The 20,333-nt window shown below is 38.5% G+C and overlaps 1 protein-coding gene across 1 annotated transcript in view; it reads left to right on the forward strand.

Moving 5' to 3' along the window:
- Positions 1-1,200: 1,200 nt before the first annotated feature.
- Positions 1,201-20,333, forward strand: part of LOC103467577 (fibulin-2) — a 30,594-nt gene continuing 11,461 nt past the window's right edge. Inside the window, exons 1-6 of the mRNA XM_008414090.2 lie at positions 1,201-1,289; positions 3,898-5,292; positions 13,690-13,804; positions 14,086-14,215; positions 17,753-17,933; positions 19,702-19,914. Coding sequence (XP_008412312.1) covers positions 3,984-5,292; positions 13,690-13,804; positions 14,086-14,215; positions 17,753-17,933; positions 19,702-19,914 — 1,948 coding nt within the window. The 5' untranslated portion in view covers positions 1,201-1,289; positions 3,898-3,983. The remainder of the gene's footprint in view (positions 1,290-3,897; positions 5,293-13,689; positions 13,805-14,085; positions 14,216-17,752; positions 17,934-19,701; positions 19,915-20,333) is intronic.

The raw sequence follows: 20,333 nt of genomic DNA on the forward strand, positions 1-20,333 counted from the left end.
GGTGGTCATGCAAAACGTAGGTTATGCAATCAATGTCAGGCATGCAGTATGAACACTTTTTAAAGTCACTCCAGAAATAAATTATCCATCTATCTGTCTATTTATGAATGAATGGATATTTGTGTAAATTGGCTTCATACCGGACATAGTGAACAGACAGTATCATGAGCATATTCCTTGCTAGTGCACGGAACATAGCAGACAGATGAGGGATAAAATTGTGGAGCTGTTGCACTGGACACAGCAGTTGAAGAAAACCAATAATAGGGGCTTTGACTCATCTCCGTCATTGATCATCCAAGGGAGACCCCCAAGACAAAGAGGCCACTGGCCCCATATGTTACTCTTTGAGGCTTCCTGATTATTCTGCTCAGCCAGGGAAGAAGAGCTTTGTCATCATATGTTCTCACAAGTGGCTCAATGACCCTTTAAGATCAAGTCAGAAGAAAGATCACAGACAGCAGGCTTCACTTATCATGAGTAGCTTTATGGCATCTGGAGACAAAACCAGAGTCTTAAACTGATTGGGCAGCTTTTACGGGCAATGAAAACCTGCCCTTAAAGCTCTATCATAGTCATTTCACTAATTGTTGTCGTGTTTTTTATATCTCTGTAAAAAAATACTGATACTAGCTGCAATGCTAACAACAGGGGAGGCCACTTCTGAACTGACTGTGAACTCTGAGAGGTTACAATCAGTCTGCACTGGATAATATCTCCCTATGGTTCCATCAAACTGAGCATCTCTTCTCAATGTCCACAGTGAATTCAGCATCCATAAACAGAATAAATGCTTCATTGTTTTTATATATATATATATATATATATTTAAATTAAAAAAACCGTTTTCTTTATAAAGCTAAATTGCTCTTTCAATTTCATAATTTTTCCACATATGATCCCAGAAAAAGACCGCCTAAATTCTTTATAGGCTATTCAATATGCAATGAAACGGCTATAAATTGATTTGATCGTTGAATTCGCGCTATCTTCTCACAGATAAGGTAACAATAAACCTGCGAATCAAACTGAGGAGACGTTCCCCATTTTTCACTGTCACACCTTCATGGAATCATTTGTTGCGTCTCGGAAAAACTTCTGAGCCTACAAAGAGAGGCAGAGGAAAAAAAAAAAAAAAACAAGTTAAGAATGTTTCTCTAAATTGTCCTTCGCCCCGCCCTCCGCGAGAGGAGAGGCGCTCCCAGCCTCCGGAGTCAGATTTGGGACATAAACTTTACGCACAGGTTTAACTCAGAAGCACCACTGCACCGAAAAATCAGAGAGACGAGGTAAGCAGCGAATATAACAACTATGAATGTCAAAGAGCATCATACAGTCCGTATTTTGATGTCCATATAACGAGGGGCTAGAGTTGCTTGGTTTTAACGGGTGCGCTAGTTCATGGATAATGAGAGCGCCGGAGCAGTCTGAGTGAATTGATGTCATCTGGTCTTCATATATTGAAACCACCTCCAAGCTTGGAAACTGAAATTAACCGCAGTGTGTTTCACGTACAAAGGAGAGAAAAAGTTCCCTTTTCATAATCTGTCACATATATGAGCATGGACCTTTTTGCGTGTACTGTATGGATTGCGCTGAAACAGTGTTTTGTGTTGACGTATGTCACAGGATAAAGGTCATTTTTGCAGCCTGTTTGAATTTCTTTCTTGAACATCAGCAACCCAAAATGTTTTTTTTTTCTCTTTTGGTTCTAGCACAAAAAGACACTTTTAGATTCTCTGTGTGAGTTAAATGCTGAAACTCTGTTAGATTTCCTCATGTGTCCTTTTGCTCTGGCATGTTTTCTGTCACTCATTTAGAACACTGCAGCCACACGGTTAGCGGTTGGACTTTGTTTTTAAAGCTGAGGTCAGTACTGTTGGAATAGAGGCTTAGAGCAGGAGGATCTGGTAAAATGATTTTGTACCTTCTGCACAAAGACGTCATTGATTCTTTAATTTAAATGAATGCTGCAGTGCATTTTATACAGTTGTGTGGCAAAAATATCTAAGAATAGAAGTGATAATGCACTTTAATTGAATGACTTTCAAATATATTTATGGCATATTTAAATTTGAAGTCATTTGAAAAATTGCTTTTTGATTTAATACTAACTGACGTACAAGAACTGTGCTTCACAACAAAATAGCAAAAGTTAATGTTGCTTTTATTTTTCTGCTTATGTTAAAACTGATCAACTGCCTTTATAGCCACTGTACAGTTACAGAAATTAATTTAATCTAGAGATTTGGTCAGATGTGCTTCCCCAGTTGCATTTTATTGAACCACTGGTAAAGTTGTGCAAAAAGCCAAAAAGTGGAAGATGATTTCTATTACAGTAAAATAAACTCCCTCTGAAATTATCATATTTCTGTATTTCATATTAAGAACAAAATTGCTGGTGCAATGTTAATAGCTCCTATAGTAACTCCTATAAAAGTAACTAGAGCATTTCTCACATAAAAAAATGATAGAGCTCACCTATAGGAAACAGCAGCAGAGAATAGCTTTTTGGAGTCATCAAGTATCTAAGAACAATTAAATGAGCTCTAAATGCCAACTCTTAGATTTTCAGGAATGTAAGGCAAAACTCTTTTATGTCCTATGATTACAAAAGAAAACTTGTGGAGTTTGCTGGACACTGCTGTGATGTTAACTCATAGTTTGAGCAACAACTCCTTCAGCTGGGTCTTTAGTGAATGTGTGAAAAAGTACATAATCATCTCTGTTAAGTAAGGTGTAGGAGCTGTAGAGCTGTGGGTCTGTCTATTTTTTCTGTAGGCTTTAATACACTTTTGAAATGCAATTTCAAGAAAAAAACAATTTACTTTGGCAGAAAAACTGAAAAAAGAGTCAGCAGTGGGTCTTTCGTAAATATAATAATCCAAAACATATGGACTAACGTACATAGAATCAGTTCACCACACTCAAAATAACTTTCTTCTATGCCCATGTCAGTCCTCTGACTTAAATCCTTACCACCTGTTTGATGAGTTGTAGAGAAGAAAGCTTTTGAAAGGATCCGTTACCCTGGAAGAGAAATTGTGCAAAGAGGGATGGGCAGCAATCCATCTTTTTGTAAGATTTAACCTTACAAAATGTTATAGGAGAAGAAGAAGGGTAAACACAGACGTGCCAAGATTTAGTTTTAAACAAATGTTTTCTTATTGTTGGATTTTCCTACATGTCCAATCCATTCAGCAGCATACAACTGCTGAAATCGAAGGCTAGATTTTCTGGATTTCGGAGCAAAATATACATTTACTTGAACACTTCCAGTTTATTATAAAGAAAATCTGTTAACATAACTTTTTACACATTGTTTCCAAAGGTGTCAATAACAATTGTCAATACAGCTGTTTACTGTTAATTGAAAACAACATTCTCAATATATTTGTCAGAAGCTATTACATTTCAGTTTTTAACACAGCTGTATGAAGCCGGGTTATTTATTCCCATTACAAAATATAACATACTTTATTTTTATGAAGCAGAGTATGATGGAGAGGTTTTGTCATTTATCATCCATTTGTCATTCTTGTTGGTAAGGTAAGGTAATTTTATTTATATAGCACATTTTCAGCAGCAATGCAATTCAAAGTGCTTGTTGGGTCATTACTGTACTTTTTCCTTGGGTAAACTATACCACCAGCCAAATTTCCATGAGCCGTTAAATATAAAACACAGCCTTCCTCCCCGGGGTGTCAAAACAGTAGGGATGGAAAGTGTGCATTTGGCTGCTGATCAAATCAAAGCAGACAGATTTTTTTACGTTGAATTAATACCAGCATTACCAACAGTTCCTGTACAATAATGGGGCATAAATTTGTATCCAGCCATTTTATTAATGATATTTGTGCAGTTATGAAATCATTTATCACTGTTTGTTTTTGACAGGCTTCAAGACGCAACAATCTTTTCCATCCAAGGAAAAGTCTGCCTTGAAAAGACATTTGCAGACATTTTTGTCATTTTTAAGCAAAATGCAAACAAGGTCATATATTTTTTTGTTGATAATGTCTGCGGACGTCGCTTTAAGCCAGAAAGACTGCACAGGCGTGACCTGTCCTGTCCTGCAGAACTGCATCGAATCAGTTTTAGAGGATGGTGCCTGTTGTCCCAAATGTACACAAAGAGGTTGCACCTGCGAGGGGTACCAGTACTACGACTGTGAGCAAAAAGGCTTCAAAGACGGGAAGATACCGGAAGGGGAATCCTATTTTGTGGATTTTGGAAGCACCAAATGCTCGTGTCCCCAGGGAGGAGGGAACATAAGCTGCCTTTACATTGTGTGCCCTGAAATTTCCCCCAACTGCATTGATGTTTTACAACCTGCAGATGGGTGTCCAGTATGTGGGCGTGTCGGTTGTGCCCATGGCAACAAGAAGTATGAGGCAGGACACTCCTTTGAGTTAGACAAGTGCCAGGTTTGCCACTGTCCATATGAAGGGGGCATGTTAACATGCTCCCCAATCCCAGGCTGTGACCTCCATGGTGTTAATAACCCCATGTGGGCAACAACTACTGAAAATAACAGCCACCTGAGAGACATTAGCGGAGGTCATGACACTCGATCAACAAGCTTATTTTCCAAGGTTGGGTTGGCAAACGCTCTCCCACTTTATAAGGAGGACCCACCCAGTTTTGGCTCAGAAGACTATGACTACATACTGGCAGAACCGACGTCTTCCACTATTCGAAATCTGGCCAAGTCGCAGGATGCTGCTACAGTTCCTTCAACTCACCCAGAGTCAAGCTCTGCAACCTTCACGTCTCATGATGTCAGAGGAAATGACCTGGCTGAAAAACCTCGAAGCCCAGTGAGGAGCAGTGAGAAAGACCCGATGCGAGTCTTGGATTCAACCACTACAGGAGCTCAAAGCAATTCATTACCATCGACAACAAGTACGGCCACTCAGGTAGTTTCCATGGACAACCAGAGGTCAAAACAGGAAACTGAAGAAAGACCCATGAGACATAACACACACAGAAATAAAGGAGTTAGAGAATTTGGTGAACAGAAACCCAGTCGTCGAGGCCACACTAGACATCATGATGAAACCAATTCTGCCAGCCGCGCTGGCAGAATAGATGCTTTGATGCTTTTGCCTAAAGAGGCAAAAGCATCAATGGAGCACAAGTCCCAGCTTGGCAAACAAGAACACGGTTTCTACCCCACAGTCCAGTTTAGTCCCACCAGCAAAGCTCCAGTTAGGATGAGAGAAGAGCCTCAAAGACAATCTCACACCCTCGACAACTACCGCTCACAGGATGTGGAGGAAGACACAGAAGGTAACTCCGACCCGTTATATTCATTCTAGTAAATATGCATTAGTACTGCTTTAAATATATATATATATATATATATATATATATATATCTATATATAGATATATAAATAGTATTTATAGAAAACCTTTCATTTACATGATTCCATTAATAAAATAATGAAGACTGAGATTGCAGTGCATTGATAGACATGAAGCAGTGCTGTACTTAATTTAAACTGATTTTTATAGCAATACTATGTTGGTATTGATCTATTGTCCTCTCAAAGGATAATATTTAGAACATCTTGAAACGGAAAAGGCTTGTAAATAGCAAGTAATAGTAATATAATATTTTTATATTACCGGTATGTTGTTGTTTTTCTTTTCAAAGAAACTGGTGGGGGTGTTATTTCCTGTACATTTCTTCACTGATAGAGTTATTATGCTTAAGTTGTTCTTGAGACTGTTATGATTATTATGAAAACTGATGATAAAATAAGTGCAAGGGTGTGCAAAAGATGAGGGATACCTTTTTGAAAAAATATAAAATAACAATATAGCATAGAAAAGTATGTTGTGTGCATGTGTGTATATTTATTTAACATATCAAAATTCAACTTCAAACATTTTTTTTAGAAACATCATGCTCCTCTGCAGCATGAAGGAGAATATGCTGAGAATCACACTTTACATTGAACTCAGCTCTCTGTCAGTTTACTGGTCTGGATGTTTAGGTGTTTCATTAAAGCAATATCTGTTAGGAAAAACACCAGAATTGGTTTTAGTGCTGCAGCTCATCAATTGAAAAGGCTATGAGGTAATTTCCCAAAACCTTAAAAGATGATCGAAAATATTACTATTGAAAAGAATTAAAGAAGTTTGCTAATCGTCCAAGTTGTGTGATGAACTTGGCCATGGAAATGGTGAAACTTGTCCAAAATGCATTTTGGCACGCGCAGCAGAGTACCAGCTGACAGATACAGTCATAGAGGTCTGGTGAGTTGGGCTGGATCTGCTTCCACAGAATCTGAGTAGCTTGTAGTCACACAGTCAGCCAAATGTGTGCCAACTGTCTTGACAGGTGAATGTTGGCCAAAAGATTAATGCAAGAGGAATACATTCCTTGAAAAATAAAAGGAAAAGCTCAACAGGCTTTCTAAGAAAAGATCGAGGTGTTGCACCGGCCCAATTAAAGTAAAAACCTCAGCCAATACTAGAACGAATTGCCACAAACCTTAATGAACTGATGTTGCACTCTGAAGAAGGGTGGTGAAAAATGTCTCGTTAAAAAGAAGATGTGTTAGACTAGTCCAGTTTTACAAAAGCAGGTAATTTAAAGTGACTGGTGCTAAAAAAATGTGTCTCTAAAGATGTTTAATCGTAGAGTGCTTTTATAGTATCTTAGAAACGTATTCATACCTTTTAAGCAGTTTACACCTTTTGTCTTGTTACATTGACAAAGGTTAAKTGGGGTTATATGTTAGAGGATCCCAAGTAGCACAAAAGGACGAAAAGGCCACATGCTTCTAAATTTTGTTACAGTTCGAAATCTGAAAAAGAGTGCCTGAGTGATTCTGATACTGCAAAACGTATCTTGAGTAACTTTGATTTTAGAAGCCATCTAATTTGTGGAGTCCTGCTACAAATCCAAAATACATAGTACACATTTTTCAAAATGTGAATCTATAAAATGTGATGTGCATTTTATATTAAAGTACAAAAGGAACTTCTTTCAGATTTTTTTTGCCACTTTTCCATAAATGCTAGATTTTTGGAGTGCATGACTAACATTTTCATGTCAGCTGATTCTTCTGCCTGAGCCATAGATTTGTGCAGTTCTTTTAAAGTTCCCATGATCCTTTTGGTTATTTTTTGACTAATGCTCCACTTGCCTTTTCTTAATATTTGACATTTTTAATAGCCTGGCCATTGCCTTCCTACGCAATTCTGCTTGATTCTCATCTCCTTTCTGTGCTCCTTCAGGGATTTCTCCCATTGAACTCGATTTCTATGGTGAAATTTCAACCGGGCCAATCAGTGAGCAGAAGGAAAAGATGTGAACGTTGACATATATGTTTGGCATGGCTTTGGAATTGTAGTCTGCCTGTATGTGATTGTAGTTTAGCAATGGCAGCAGAAGAAGTGGAAGAAGTCATGCAGTCCATGCTGGTCACGTTTCCAAATATTGAATCAACATTAACAGCCATCTCATTCAGCTCGTAACCTCTCTCTTCATGGTGGGGAATGGTTGTTAACAGCGCAGCCAACTTCCGGTAAGCTTCTTAGCATTCAATGGTACAATACGTTTGTCATGGCCAAATGTTAGCAACTGGGTAAAATGTAGAACCTTGACAGAGTCCATTCCTGCAGTAAACAATCTGTCCCAATAGCCAAGGGTCCAGAACCTTAGTAAGAAGCAAAGCGTGGAACAAGAGATTAGTTTTTACCAGAGTAAAGTTGTAATGTGACTAAATGTAAAAACACTTAAAGGGGCAAGAATGATTGTATCAAACTCTGTATCTGTTGTAGCTGTAACTTTGTGTGATGGTGTCAAATAATGACATCATGTATAATACTTGTTACATTTACCACATTTTATGGTATAACAATGTTATGTGTGTCTTCACCTTGACAGTAAGTACACAGTAAAAATACTCTACAGAGCTATAATTTATATTGAGACTTGTCAAGATAGTTATGTGTTTTCAACACCTTTCACCTATATGTATGCATCGTATGCAGAGGACATTTTTAAAGGTAACTAAAAGCTTTCCATTGCACAGAAAGTCATGTGAGCCCATAAAGTATAGATTTATTAATATTTTTTTAATTTCTGTTATACAGTTGTCATCAAAGGTTTCCCACACTGTCCTTAAATCCTTTTGGATTAACTTAACTTAACTTAACTTAACTTAACTTAACTTAACTTCTTTTCATATAAAGAAATTATAGTTTCACGGAGAGTTTGACCTAAATTTCAAGGTAGTTTTTATTTTTATTCCTTTTCCAGATTTGAAATGTGCTGGTCAGCAGTTAACACATAGGCTTCACTGCACTGCAGTGAAGTCAGATTTTCAGTATGGTGACATGTCAAAACACAAACGGGAAAATCCCCACTGATAAAGGCCTTGGGTAATGCATGTTATCATTGCTATTAGCACAGGATGCCAAAGTTATTTGGACAGGAAAAGAGAAAGTACAAATAACAAGCGCATGGCATTTTATTCCAAACAGGAGTGGGTTTCTTTTCCCGTGGGGCACAGTGCAAGTTAGAATCATAATTTTGTTTAGTCTATAACTAAAACTCATGCGCTGCTTCGCAGTCTGTGTACAAAAAGGTTGATGAGATTATTTAGGAGTTCTAATGCTAAACTCATCTGGGTTAGGATTTCTTTGTGGTGGGGGTTTTACCTGAGAGCGGCATAATTCCCATGTGATGAATGAGACCACTGTTATCGGTTGATTGCCAGGCTCTACTCCCTGTTCCCTATCGAGTCTGTGATTGCCCGTCTCCCATGAGACCTCTGCTTTCCTAATCTTCTTAGTAATAATAACCTCATCTGAAGCACACATCCACCCATTTCCAGACATTAGGGAACACAACCTATTATGCTGATCTCAACTTAGAATTGTTTCAGACTTGGGGGGGGGGGGGATAAAATGCATCAGTAACATATTAAAGATCGTCTAGGTCGAGTTGAAACAAACTGAGGAGGCGCTTGTTTTGATCAGAAAAACTGTCACGACATGCTGCATGCGGGAGCGAGTCGATGTATAATTTTCTTTATGATGAAAGAGTGGGGTGAATTCCAGAACCGGCTGTGGAAGAGGTCGTTTTGACTGCTTTCAGATTTGGTTTGAAGATGATGGCTGGTTTATCTGGGGTGCCTTCCAGGTCATTTGCAGTAATTTTAGAAGTGTCTCTCGTCCTCAACGTGGTTCTTTTCCCAATGCACATGTTCCTGGTGTTTTTAAATTAAAGCACACACACTGCTCCATGTGAAGAAAATTGGCCATAAAAGACAGCCGCATGAAATGAGAGCCCAGTCTGCATCTTGAGCTTATCTGCATTTATACATATGGGAAATAGGTATGACTTAAACTTTTTATCACAATATTTTGTGGTACTAATATGATAATAATTAAAGGGATGAAAAGAAATATATATTTTTTTACTTCTTTTTTACATTTACTGTATGGCTTTGACTACCCCACAAACACTGATGATGCTATTGAAAAACATAACTATTTTTAATATGCATCTGACTGTAGGACACCAGTTGCTTGCATAAATCAAACTTAGGAAATTTATCACAATACGATAAACGTCCACTTCTAATAAAAAATACTTTCATTTTGCTAGATGTTTGAGGACATGCAATCTGAGCATCCAGTTTTCTTGACCACAGTTACAGCAGCCAAACTCTTTCACATAAAGTTGTTTAATTCACCCTAATCTGATGCAATAATTTCTTAAGTGAAAAATAGCTTTTTGAAGTTGAAAGCTTCTCGTTTAGGACAGACGTGTTTATTTATATACTGGTCTACTCTAAAATCAAGAGTTGGATGGATTTCCTTTGGCAATAATCGAGCAGGTTTCCTGTATTCTGGCTTACAAACAGCTGTTGAAATATAAATGGCGTAATAAAACAGCGAGAACCAGTGTTCAATTTACGAGAGTGGAAAATGCTTTTGATGGAGGCATGCAGAGGAAGCAGATGTTACAACGCTAAATATTGATCTTGGTTTGGGTGTGTCCTGGAAATGTGCAGCATCCTTTGGAAACTAGAGCAAGCGGTTCAGAAAAAAATTCACATAAAATGAATGATAAGCCTTGACAAGTGAGTATTTTGATGCTGTGGGTTTGAAGGAAAAATAGATTTTAGAGCCATAAGTCGTTGTTTCCATGACAAAATAATATTTTTGAGTCACTGAATCGGTCTCTTTGTAACAACACTGACTTAAAGCTGGGCACTCTGCAAAGGTGTAAACAGAAAAATATATTTTTAATGAGTTAAACTGATGTGTGACCACTTTTAGCAACACAGAAAAAGAATGAAATAATCACTTTTGTTCCTTTGCAAAAAGTGTCCACTGAGCAACAGTCCAGTTCTTCTTCTCTTTAATTCAGATAAAATGCTAGTAGCCCATTTAGGATTTATCCGTTTAGCGAGTTTGAGATGGGACTGTTTCCTCAGTCCACTCCTTGTGAAGTGGAATGGATTTTGCTTGATAATCGTCTCAAGGTTGCGGTTCTCCCTGTTGCTGTTTTCCTTCCACTCAACTGTCTATGAATATGCTTGGATACAGCACTCTGCGAACATCCATCTTATTTCACAATGACCGTTTCCCGTCCGGATGACTGTCTTCTGGACATCAGGACATGCATAAGCTCAGGCAACCATCGCAGGTGTTTTGAGTTAATTAGCTGAGTAGGGTGTGACACAATGAGTTTCCAATATTTCACTTTTTCAGAATTTTTGTATTTATTTATTTTTTACTATCTGTGATCATCATCAAAAATAACAAGACATAAAAGCTTGAAATATTTCACTTTGTCTTATGATTCCATATGTAAAAAATTCCCTTTGTGAAACAAGTGACGAAATACTTAACTTTTTAAGAATATAATTTTTTTTTAGATATACCTTTGATATATTCTGAATGGACATGCTTTCAGTTGTTTATTTTTGATTGTTCAACTGTTTCGATGCGAATGATCTCACCAGTTTGGGACTGACATGAAAAAAGCAAAGCATCTGGTGTTCTTGACAGTCTAATGAAGAGCTAATGAAAGGCTACAGAACAGATAAAAGACATGTTAAAGCATACTGTAACTCGGATCGCTTTTGTTGAACCACAATAAATCAGTGTTTAATTGTTGCACAGCTGGATTCAGGTATAATTATAAGTGCTGTCAAGGAGAAAGAGCAGCTGAAAGATTTGTCATAGTGCGCTTGAAAAAGTTTTTCTTTCACAGTTGCTGTTCTGTGGAAGCATAATCCTTCGAAAACATCTGACATATAGTGGAACCTCATGCTCCATTCAGTGTGAACACCTGGGAAAAATGTGTGCTGTGTTCGCCGATTCCGTCAGGAGAAAATGAAAAGGAAGCAGAAGAATGATGGCAAATGATTATGTTTGCTGTCTTTTAATAAATGTACTTCCACACAGGTTCAAAGGGACTTGTTTAACTGCGCCGCTTCCTCAGACGCTGTAGTTGTGTATCAAAGAGCCGCGGTGGCCCACCAGGTTTACATTTTCTCCTTTCTAAGTCTTTCAATTAAGCACATTGCACCAGTCACTTGCACTGGTCTGTGGAATTGCTTTGGTCTGATTTTGTTGCTTTTCAAAGAGACAATTTCAGTCAAAGGAAGTAGATGAGAAAAAAAAACACTAAACTGATGCTTGAGTCAGTCCAACTGTATCCTTAGTTGTTGACACACATTGTCTTAAAGAATTTCTTGCAGCTGTTGCATAAGCAAATCTTTAATTTGAATACATAAAATCAGTGAAGTTCTAACCTTTAGAAATAAACACTATATATATATAGTTATGTAGTAATCCTGGATCTTCTCTTATACTCACCTTAGTTTACCCTAAAAGTTGTTCTGTGCTTTTTACAACTTTTAAAATGAACTTCTAGGAGATGTAACAGAATGCATAAAATAAATCCAACAACCTAAAACGTCTGAACAAAAACTAGCTCAGCATAAAAGTAATTTAACTTTCAGTTCAGGATTTCACACATAACTTAAAAAGTGAAGAAGCACACTTTAGGGTCTCTAAGGCCAAAAGAACAACACACAAGAAGAAAAACCCATCCTGACTGAAAATGATACTTCTTATTTATAAAAACACCAAAAGTACAATGCCTAATCTCCCTGGGTAAATTGGCAAGGGGTGTGACACTGGATGACTGAAACTTTTCTGCAGTCAACTTCTTCGATTTTTTTCTTCTTTGATTTTACTGGTGGTTGTCGAACAGTTTATTACCACCACCTTAATACCAGTGGCGGTCCACTGAGAAGGAGTTGAGGATTTCAGCTGTGCATCAAGGTGCCCCAGCACACCTGCAAGCAAACAGAACAGAAGAAAAAAGCTCTTCAGAGACAGTTTCTAGAAATCAGTGGACGTAACGGTGCTCTAGGCTGTATTTTTTAATCGTTACCCTTTTAAAAGACATAATAACTTCCCATTATGAAGATTTTTTTTCAATTCTTTTTTACATTCCCAAAGGGGAAAAAAGCCCTCATCATTATGGATCCGCTCTCACATTTCCAATTGTTTTAAACTTTGTAATTACGCTATGTAGACGCAATCCGGTTCAAGGAAGTAGTTCTATTTTTTAGGCATTACCTGACTTAAAAAGGTCGCCACACATTTTCCGTGTTCTCTCTCTCATTTTGGAGAGTGCTTAAGAGAAATGGGGCCGTGTGACACATCCCATTTGTGCTTCAGGGAAACAGGAATTGATAGATTACTTAAGCAGTAAAGTATGGAAGATTAATTTATTTAAGGCTTTTTACAGATCTTTCACAGTCAGTATATACTACCCTGTGACCTGTGCCCTTGTTTGAAACTTGTTTTGCAACAGACCATCAGAACAGCCTATGAGTCCAATTAAAGCCTTAAGAGAGTCAGAGAGCTGCCTTTTTTCCCTTTTTCTTTTAGTTTTGCAGCACAATTCCCAATAGCACAGTTGGTTGGGCTATTCATTGGCTCATTCTCAACTCCAGAGAAATTACCTTCAACACCAGCAGACTGCCTTGAATTTAAGGTTTGTGTTCTCTCCTTTCACTGGGATTTGAAGAGAAACATTTCATCTGAAATGAAATGCTGTTTGGTAAATAATTTATTGCCACCATGTGAACAAATCCAACAGACATACCTTTTTTTTGTGGATGTGAGTGACAATGGTTGTGTGTCACATAGTCGCACAGAGACTAAATCCTTAAATCCCCCGGTATCAAATGAAAACATATTTGTGGATTTTACCCGAGAAGTTGAATGATAAAGGTTTTGATCTGTGTATTGCTTTGAAATAATGTGCAGAAGAAAAAAAAATGCACGCTACACTTGGAGTTCTCTTTGTTCAGTCTTCCAAATAAGAACATCTCTACGTAACAATATTAGATGTGGTCGCATTGATAATATCACTAATCACATTTTGCAGCTTCTCACGCACTAAGAGTTCAGATGGTAAACTTTAACTCTTAACTTCACAGTGTAAACAAATTTTTCTCCCCTAATTGGATATACTAGAATAGAATAAATCTTTTTGTCCACCAGAGTGGAAAATTGCCTTTTGCTCAGCAACATACGGGACAAACTGACAAGAATTTTAAAAGGGACCATGCACACTGATCACTGGGAGCACTGAAAGACTTAAATGAAGCTGTTTGTGTTTCATTTACAGTGTCTGTCAAAGAGCTGGTGAAGACCTGCTGTGAGACCGGGGAGAAATGGGCTTCGGCTAATGGCCACTGCAGCAACATGAAGCCACCCACGGATGATAGGCGCACCATTTGTCGGTGAGCTCATTATGTAACGTAGAAGCACTGAACCTGGAAACAAGGTGATATAATGGGAAAAAATTGTGCCTTACAGAAGTATTGCATTACTATACCAATCGTTTCGAATTTAGTTTTGCTTTTATTATTTCGCTGGCTTTCAAGCTTCTCATAATTAAACTTCTGGAAACTCAAAGCCACAACTCATTCAGCTCGTGAGGACAGTTTCTGCCCCCAGATGGCCACGGTTGCAGTCTAGCAACGGCCGCAGTCGTTTTTCATGTGCACCCTCTCTCTGTCAGGACCGCCCAACAACAGTGCTGTCTCGGCTCTCTGAAAGAACGCCAGTGCTTGGCGGGAATCGAGGCAGCCAGAGCAGGAAGCTTCTGTAGAGAGGACGCCAGCAGTAAATGTGGGACGGATTCCTACAAGGCAAGTATCCAGGAGCAGGTACCAGGGTAAAAGTCTCAACAAATCCCATAATAACTGACTTCCCTAAAGTAATAAAGCATGTAATTATTACCTCTGTGTGAGTAGTATGTTCAATGTAATTATCAACATTCCCGAACCCACTCGTCTAACTTTTCTCGATGTACCTCATCGCCTCATATTATTCAGCTTATCGAGGCCATATTTATTAAGCCGTTTGTCAAAAACTACAAATTACCCTGAAATGATTTCTGGTAATGCAGAATTATAAATTAGGATTTCATATCAGAATATGTTCTCTGCATCATAAAATACAATCCTTGAATGGACATACTTTTATTAAGCGACATGAACAAGCACTAATAAAGCATTTATAACTCCTTTACAAGTGGAAGTGAATGTATCAAAACTTAAGCTCAGTTTTTTTACTACTTTGTAAAGAAAATAAATGTCAAGTCCTTCAGATCATGAACAGAACATGCCTATAAATAAATAACGTTCCTAGAAATGAGAAATCAGGCAACACTACAGCTTTGAAAGTATTCTAACCAATAATATCAAACCTTTTCAGTAATGAGTCAAAAAAGCTTGAAAAGATGCCAACTTTTCTGGACTTGTTTCACAGCAAAGTTTTTGACAAGATCTCTGAAGTCCAGTGCCAGAGTCAAATGATTCAGGTTTTCCCTGTTCCAGATCTGCGTCCATTTTTAACTATTTTAAGCTTAGAAGATGATCACTCACCACTTGTCTTTTGGACAGGGAATGTCAAATGAAGCCTGAATGAAATGTCCACATTTGGAAAGATGTACTGTACTTACCATGAATACATTGGACAATCGCTTCCCCAAACTCCAGCTCCATGTCAGCTGAATATTTAAAGTGGAGATGGCTTTGTTTCTTAGCTCTAGTACTGTGACATTAGAGAAGATCTCAGGAAGCCAAATGTGTTCCTGAGATCATCATGTGCAGCGTACCTGTGATCAGTTTCTTTCAACAACCACCAAAATAAAAAATAAAAAAAAACACTGGTAAAGAATTTTTGTTGAGCTGATAATTCAAAATCTCAGGTGGTCCTTTTTCCAAAAATGCTTTTGTATGTTTTTGGTCTTTGAGTGATAACTCTGTAAACTTGTGAAACTGTTGGAGACAGCCACTTGGCTTGAGACTCAAACTTATCAGGCTGATCTCTCAGTCCCACAAGGATCCCACCAAATCCATAGCTTTACCCAGGTCCAGTTCGATAGCCTTGCAAGGCAACACTTCCTTTTTCAAAGCGCTAGAGAATGCAACGCCACAACGTTCACATGAAGGCTGTTTCAAGCCTGCCCATTTTTTATTTTTTATTTATTTTTTTTGTTATGTGATCTTGCTTCATTTCTGGTTGCTGCATTTTGATTAGTGTCATTTACAACATCCTCTAACAATTTTTGAATGTTTACGTAGCTATGTGTGACATCTGCATGTGGAGGCCATCTTGTGTTGCAAAGAGGCTCCAGAGTTTCACTGTGCTTGTTTTCAATCGGCTGCAGTTCATCTGTCACCACCTTCCACCTTGGTGTCGAGTTGAAACAGAAGTTAAATAGGTTACACACACAAACTGGAAAGAAAAAAAATCAGCTGTCTCAAAACATCAGTTAACATTGACTCCAACCAAGTTCACGGTGTGTGCAGCAAACATGTTTAGGAGGCTGATTTTGTTTATGCATTCTTTATACTCCAGGCATGTTGGCAGCATTATCATACCATTGCCCCCTGTGCAGTTTGCAGTGTCAATCATAATCTCTTCCAAACCTTGAGTACAGACGTAAAACTTACTTTGTATGACTTTCAATTAGCAGAAACTTCACAAAGTGATCCTGAGAGTGTCTTCTAGGATAAACAGAAGCTGATCAACATGTACCACATCTGGCAGTGACTTGGAAGTGTTTTGACATTTTTACTTCACTTGAATATGAGTCTTCTAAATAAACTCCTCACATATTTTGGAAGATATATATGAAGGTGTTCCTGCATTTCCATAAAGAATCAAACTACTGACTAACTCCAGAATTTACCCACGTGATTCCAGTTATCAGTCCTGCCAAAAACATCATTACAGGGGTATGTAGAAGCCAGTCTTCTCTTTGCCAGAAATTTGATGATAGACACAATATTCTTCTCAACAGTTTATTGTCTGTGTATGTTTCATAAATAATGAAATTGTGGAGAAGGGGCAATTTACTGCTTTTTTTGACGTGTAGAAAAACCTAAATCCACATTTTTCCCGCATTGGAATCACAAACTTCCAGCACTTCATTGGAACATTTTGTGATAAACAAATCATGCAGACTACATGCAGAAACACTCCGGTCCTGTTTGCTGCACGGCAACTGCAAAGCACCGCACCTTCATTTCAATTTTTGGTTGAATTGGATGCAAAATGGCAACTACATATTGGGGGAAGATACGTAATCAAGAAAATATAGAGAAATTATCCCCAGGTAAATGTCACGTTATGCATATTGCCTTGTTAGCTGGGGGGGAGGGGCATCTTCAAAAAGAACTGAGCAATTAACAACCGTTAAAATGAACACATCAGGAAACACTTTGCCACAGCAGGAGGAAAGAAGATTCCTAATGAAGCCAAATGATGGAGAGGTGTGGTTAACACAGAGGAGCTGGGTCAAATGAATGCTGCAACAGCTAGAAAGTAAATTTAGAGACGCGGACAGATTGAAATCAGTTATTATCAACACAAAGCTTTGGGACCCAATATGTTTTCATACTTCTAAAAACAGGATCTGTCAGTAACTCACCATGTCCAGGAAATTTAAGTCTCAATAATGAAATATTGCTGTTCAGTTCAGTTTTGTTGTCATTAACATCCCAAGGGGAAATAGGTTTTAGGGTATTAGATGTTTTCTGATTCAAAAAGAAAAATGGAGAATCCAAATGCAGAATGCTTTTGGATTCTGCAGTCAGATTTATCTGTAGGCAGGCGGGCAGTTTCACAGAATTTATAATAAGGAGTTTAATAAAACCAGGGCCCCTGAAATAAAATATTAACAGAGCAATATTTATAAATATCAATTGTGAGGTGTAAAGGCAAAACCCTGGAATACACTTAGACGGTTCAAAACGTATTTAGGGGGAAACAGGAAATTCATGATGAAAAGCTACAGTCACAATAAACACGGTTTGGCAAACGATGACAGAAAGCTGGTCCCTTTGTGGGCGGCCACTTGCTGCCCAGAATTTAATGATCGCCATGATAAACATCTCATTAAAAATGTGGCGCTTGGATGCAACATTTTATAAACATGACTGCGTGTGTTTGTGGCCTGTTCAGAAGTTTGACCAGCCAGTCACAGAAGTCCAAAAAAGAGATCCAGCCTGTCTATTGTGTCATTAAAGGAAGGTTTTCTAATTTAGCATACAATATGGACCACAAGTCTTAATGCATTAGCTGAAATATATCTGATTTATTTGTGTAAATAACTTAAAAAAAAACAACAACCTCTTAACACTGCATGATTAAAGCCTGGTCTGTGTGAACTTCAGGAGTGCTGCAGCTGCTGCTTTCTCGGGCTGCAGTTCCACAGAGCTGGTCATCGCTGTGAAGCTCACCAGTACCTGGGTCTCCACTGCCGGCACGTCTTTCTAAACTGTTGCAAGCAGGCTGAGGGGACACAAACTGTCAGAGACAGGCCTGCTCTGGACCCAACTCTACCCCCAGTAAAAGGTAACGCAAGCTAACAAACGTGGTGATGCAAAGTCTTAACTGCAGCCTAAAGTATGGTGTCCTGCTTATTGGGAAGAATAATGAATTAACCTTAAAATGGTTGTTAAAATGAATCACTGTAGCGCAGTCCTTTCACCCCGCTGCACCTAATAGCCTCACTCACCCTGTGTGCTGTAATTCTTAGAGATGCACTGTCTCCCAGGCTGCTGGGCCTTGTATATGGTGCTTTTCCAGTAACCTGCTGCATTTTGTTGGAAGTTGTACAGCTGTAAATTGAGTTGGCTTAAGCAAGCTGAAAATTTTGGCTCATCTCATATTCAAAGTGAAACATTTTCTGCCTTGTGGTCAAGGGCGATAAGGAATATTTCACTGAGAGGATAGGTTGGATTTATTATTCATGCCAAAAGTTTTGCTCACCCAGCAGCAAGTTGATTTATGAAGGAATCAGAAACAGAGCAACAGGTTTTTAGAGCAAACTGCTCTCATCATTGCTGTGGAGCTGCCACTGGATGTGAATTGTTTTGAATTTGTTTGCTCTATTCTGTAAAAAATAAAAAATGGAGTAAAATATTAAAAACAAAAACTATCTCTCTGTGTTTGTAATATATTTACTGGTTCATTATAATTATGTTTTTGGACAATTAGATGGAAGGAAAACATGCATTTGAAAAGTCTCCCCACAGCCTTGACACTCGGGTGATGCGTGTGGCTTGCAGAGACTCAACTACAGAGATAAACTAGTGTTTTTTTAATGAAAGTAGGAACTTTGAACAGAAGCAGTAACGTTCAACAGTAATAAATACAGGGAACTGAATAAAATATGGTAAGTAAACACAAAACACCTGCAGGTTTAGGACAGCCTGTCATGGTCTGCCTCCATCAAAGTCCTGAACCAAAGACAGTATCTGAAGCATCTTGCCTTGGATAGAAAGGAATAGACTCAGACTGGGTTTTGCATTTTATTGTGAAATAAAGATAATAAAGTCTGGAGGAAGACTTTGTCTTACAGAATCCGAGCTGCTTGAGGTCCAGTGTGAAGAGTCTATAGTCAGTGATGATCTGTGGAGCCATGTCATCATGCTGCTGTTGGTTCACTATGTTTGCTCAAACCCAAAGTCAGAAGAGCTGTTTAAAAGAAAATCTTAAAAATACCTTTGCTGATGAGCTTTATGGAGATGCTGATCCCACACTACCAAAAGCCCCATTATCTGCTTTAATTACCATGCTGTCATTTTGCTTCGATGGCCAGCAAACTTGTCTGACCTGAACCCCAAAGAGAATCTATAAAGAGCAGATAAAGCAGACAAGAGGCAACACAGCCAAAAATGCAGAAGAGCTGAAGGCTACTATTCAAGCAACCTGGGCTCCTTAACACCTGATCACCACTATACATCACCGTATTAATAAAGGGATTTATGCAAAACAAACTCCGAGTATTAAGAGCTACTACTGAACGGTGCATTGAGATACTTGCCAGGAGGCCATCATTTTTAGAATTAAAAACATAAATCCTTCTTTTCATTTTTTTATTTTCTCAGAAGCTGAATCTTAGGTTTTCATTAGCTGTAAGTCATGATCATCAATATGAATCGAAATAAACACTTCAAATGCATAGCTCTGTATAATGAAGCTGTATGCCACATATATATTTCTTTTTGAATTGAAATAATGAATTAAAATGCCCTTTCAACAATATGCTCTAAATTGCCGAGGCGCACCTGTATGTTCTGAAAGGCCACTCAAACATTCAATTATCCTTGTGCTCCAGTCTCAGACAGCCTGTATCCTAAAGAGGCCTTCTCCATCGGCGAGGAGCGGGATGGTGAGAATGCCGTTGAGGGACCCGTCGAGGACAGGGATGAGTGCCTGAATTATGGGAGCAACATCTGTAACCAGAGATGCGTCAACACGCCCGGCTCTTTCCGCTGCGAGTGCTACCCCGGCTACGTGCTGCAGGAGGACGCTTCCACTTGCGCGCGAGGTGAAAGACCACAAGTCGTGGTTTGTCTCTGACATTTTCCAGTGGCGCAAACACACAAAGCGGGAGCAGCCTTCTGTGTCATTTACTCTTTAAAGTGAGATTTACGGCCCGGCTCGTATGCATGTCAGAAAGACCCCATCTGTCATTGTGTTTTATTTTTCTGACCTATTTGGTTTCCTTCCTTTCTGCAGGGCCTAATAACAATTATTCTATTTTTATACTTCCATCCTGTTCCTGGATCTTACTCACATCTTTTTTCTGCTGTCAGAAGGCATGTCAACACTGTTTAATTTTTTTTTCTTCTTCACATTTTTGTTCTCACTTCTTTGCTGAGGCCAAAAAAGAAAAAAAAACTGACGTGTCTGCTCGGATGAACAGTTAAGAGGTATTTTCTGCTACTTTGCAACAGAGCAGACTTT

This window comes from Poecilia reticulata, linkage group LG7 (assembly GCF_000633615.1).
Source record: "Poecilia reticulata strain Guanapo linkage group LG7, Guppy_female_1.0+MT, whole genome shotgun sequence".
In the NCBI taxonomy this organism is placed as follows: Eukaryota; Metazoa; Chordata; class Actinopteri; order Cyprinodontiformes; family Poeciliidae; genus Poecilia; species Poecilia reticulata.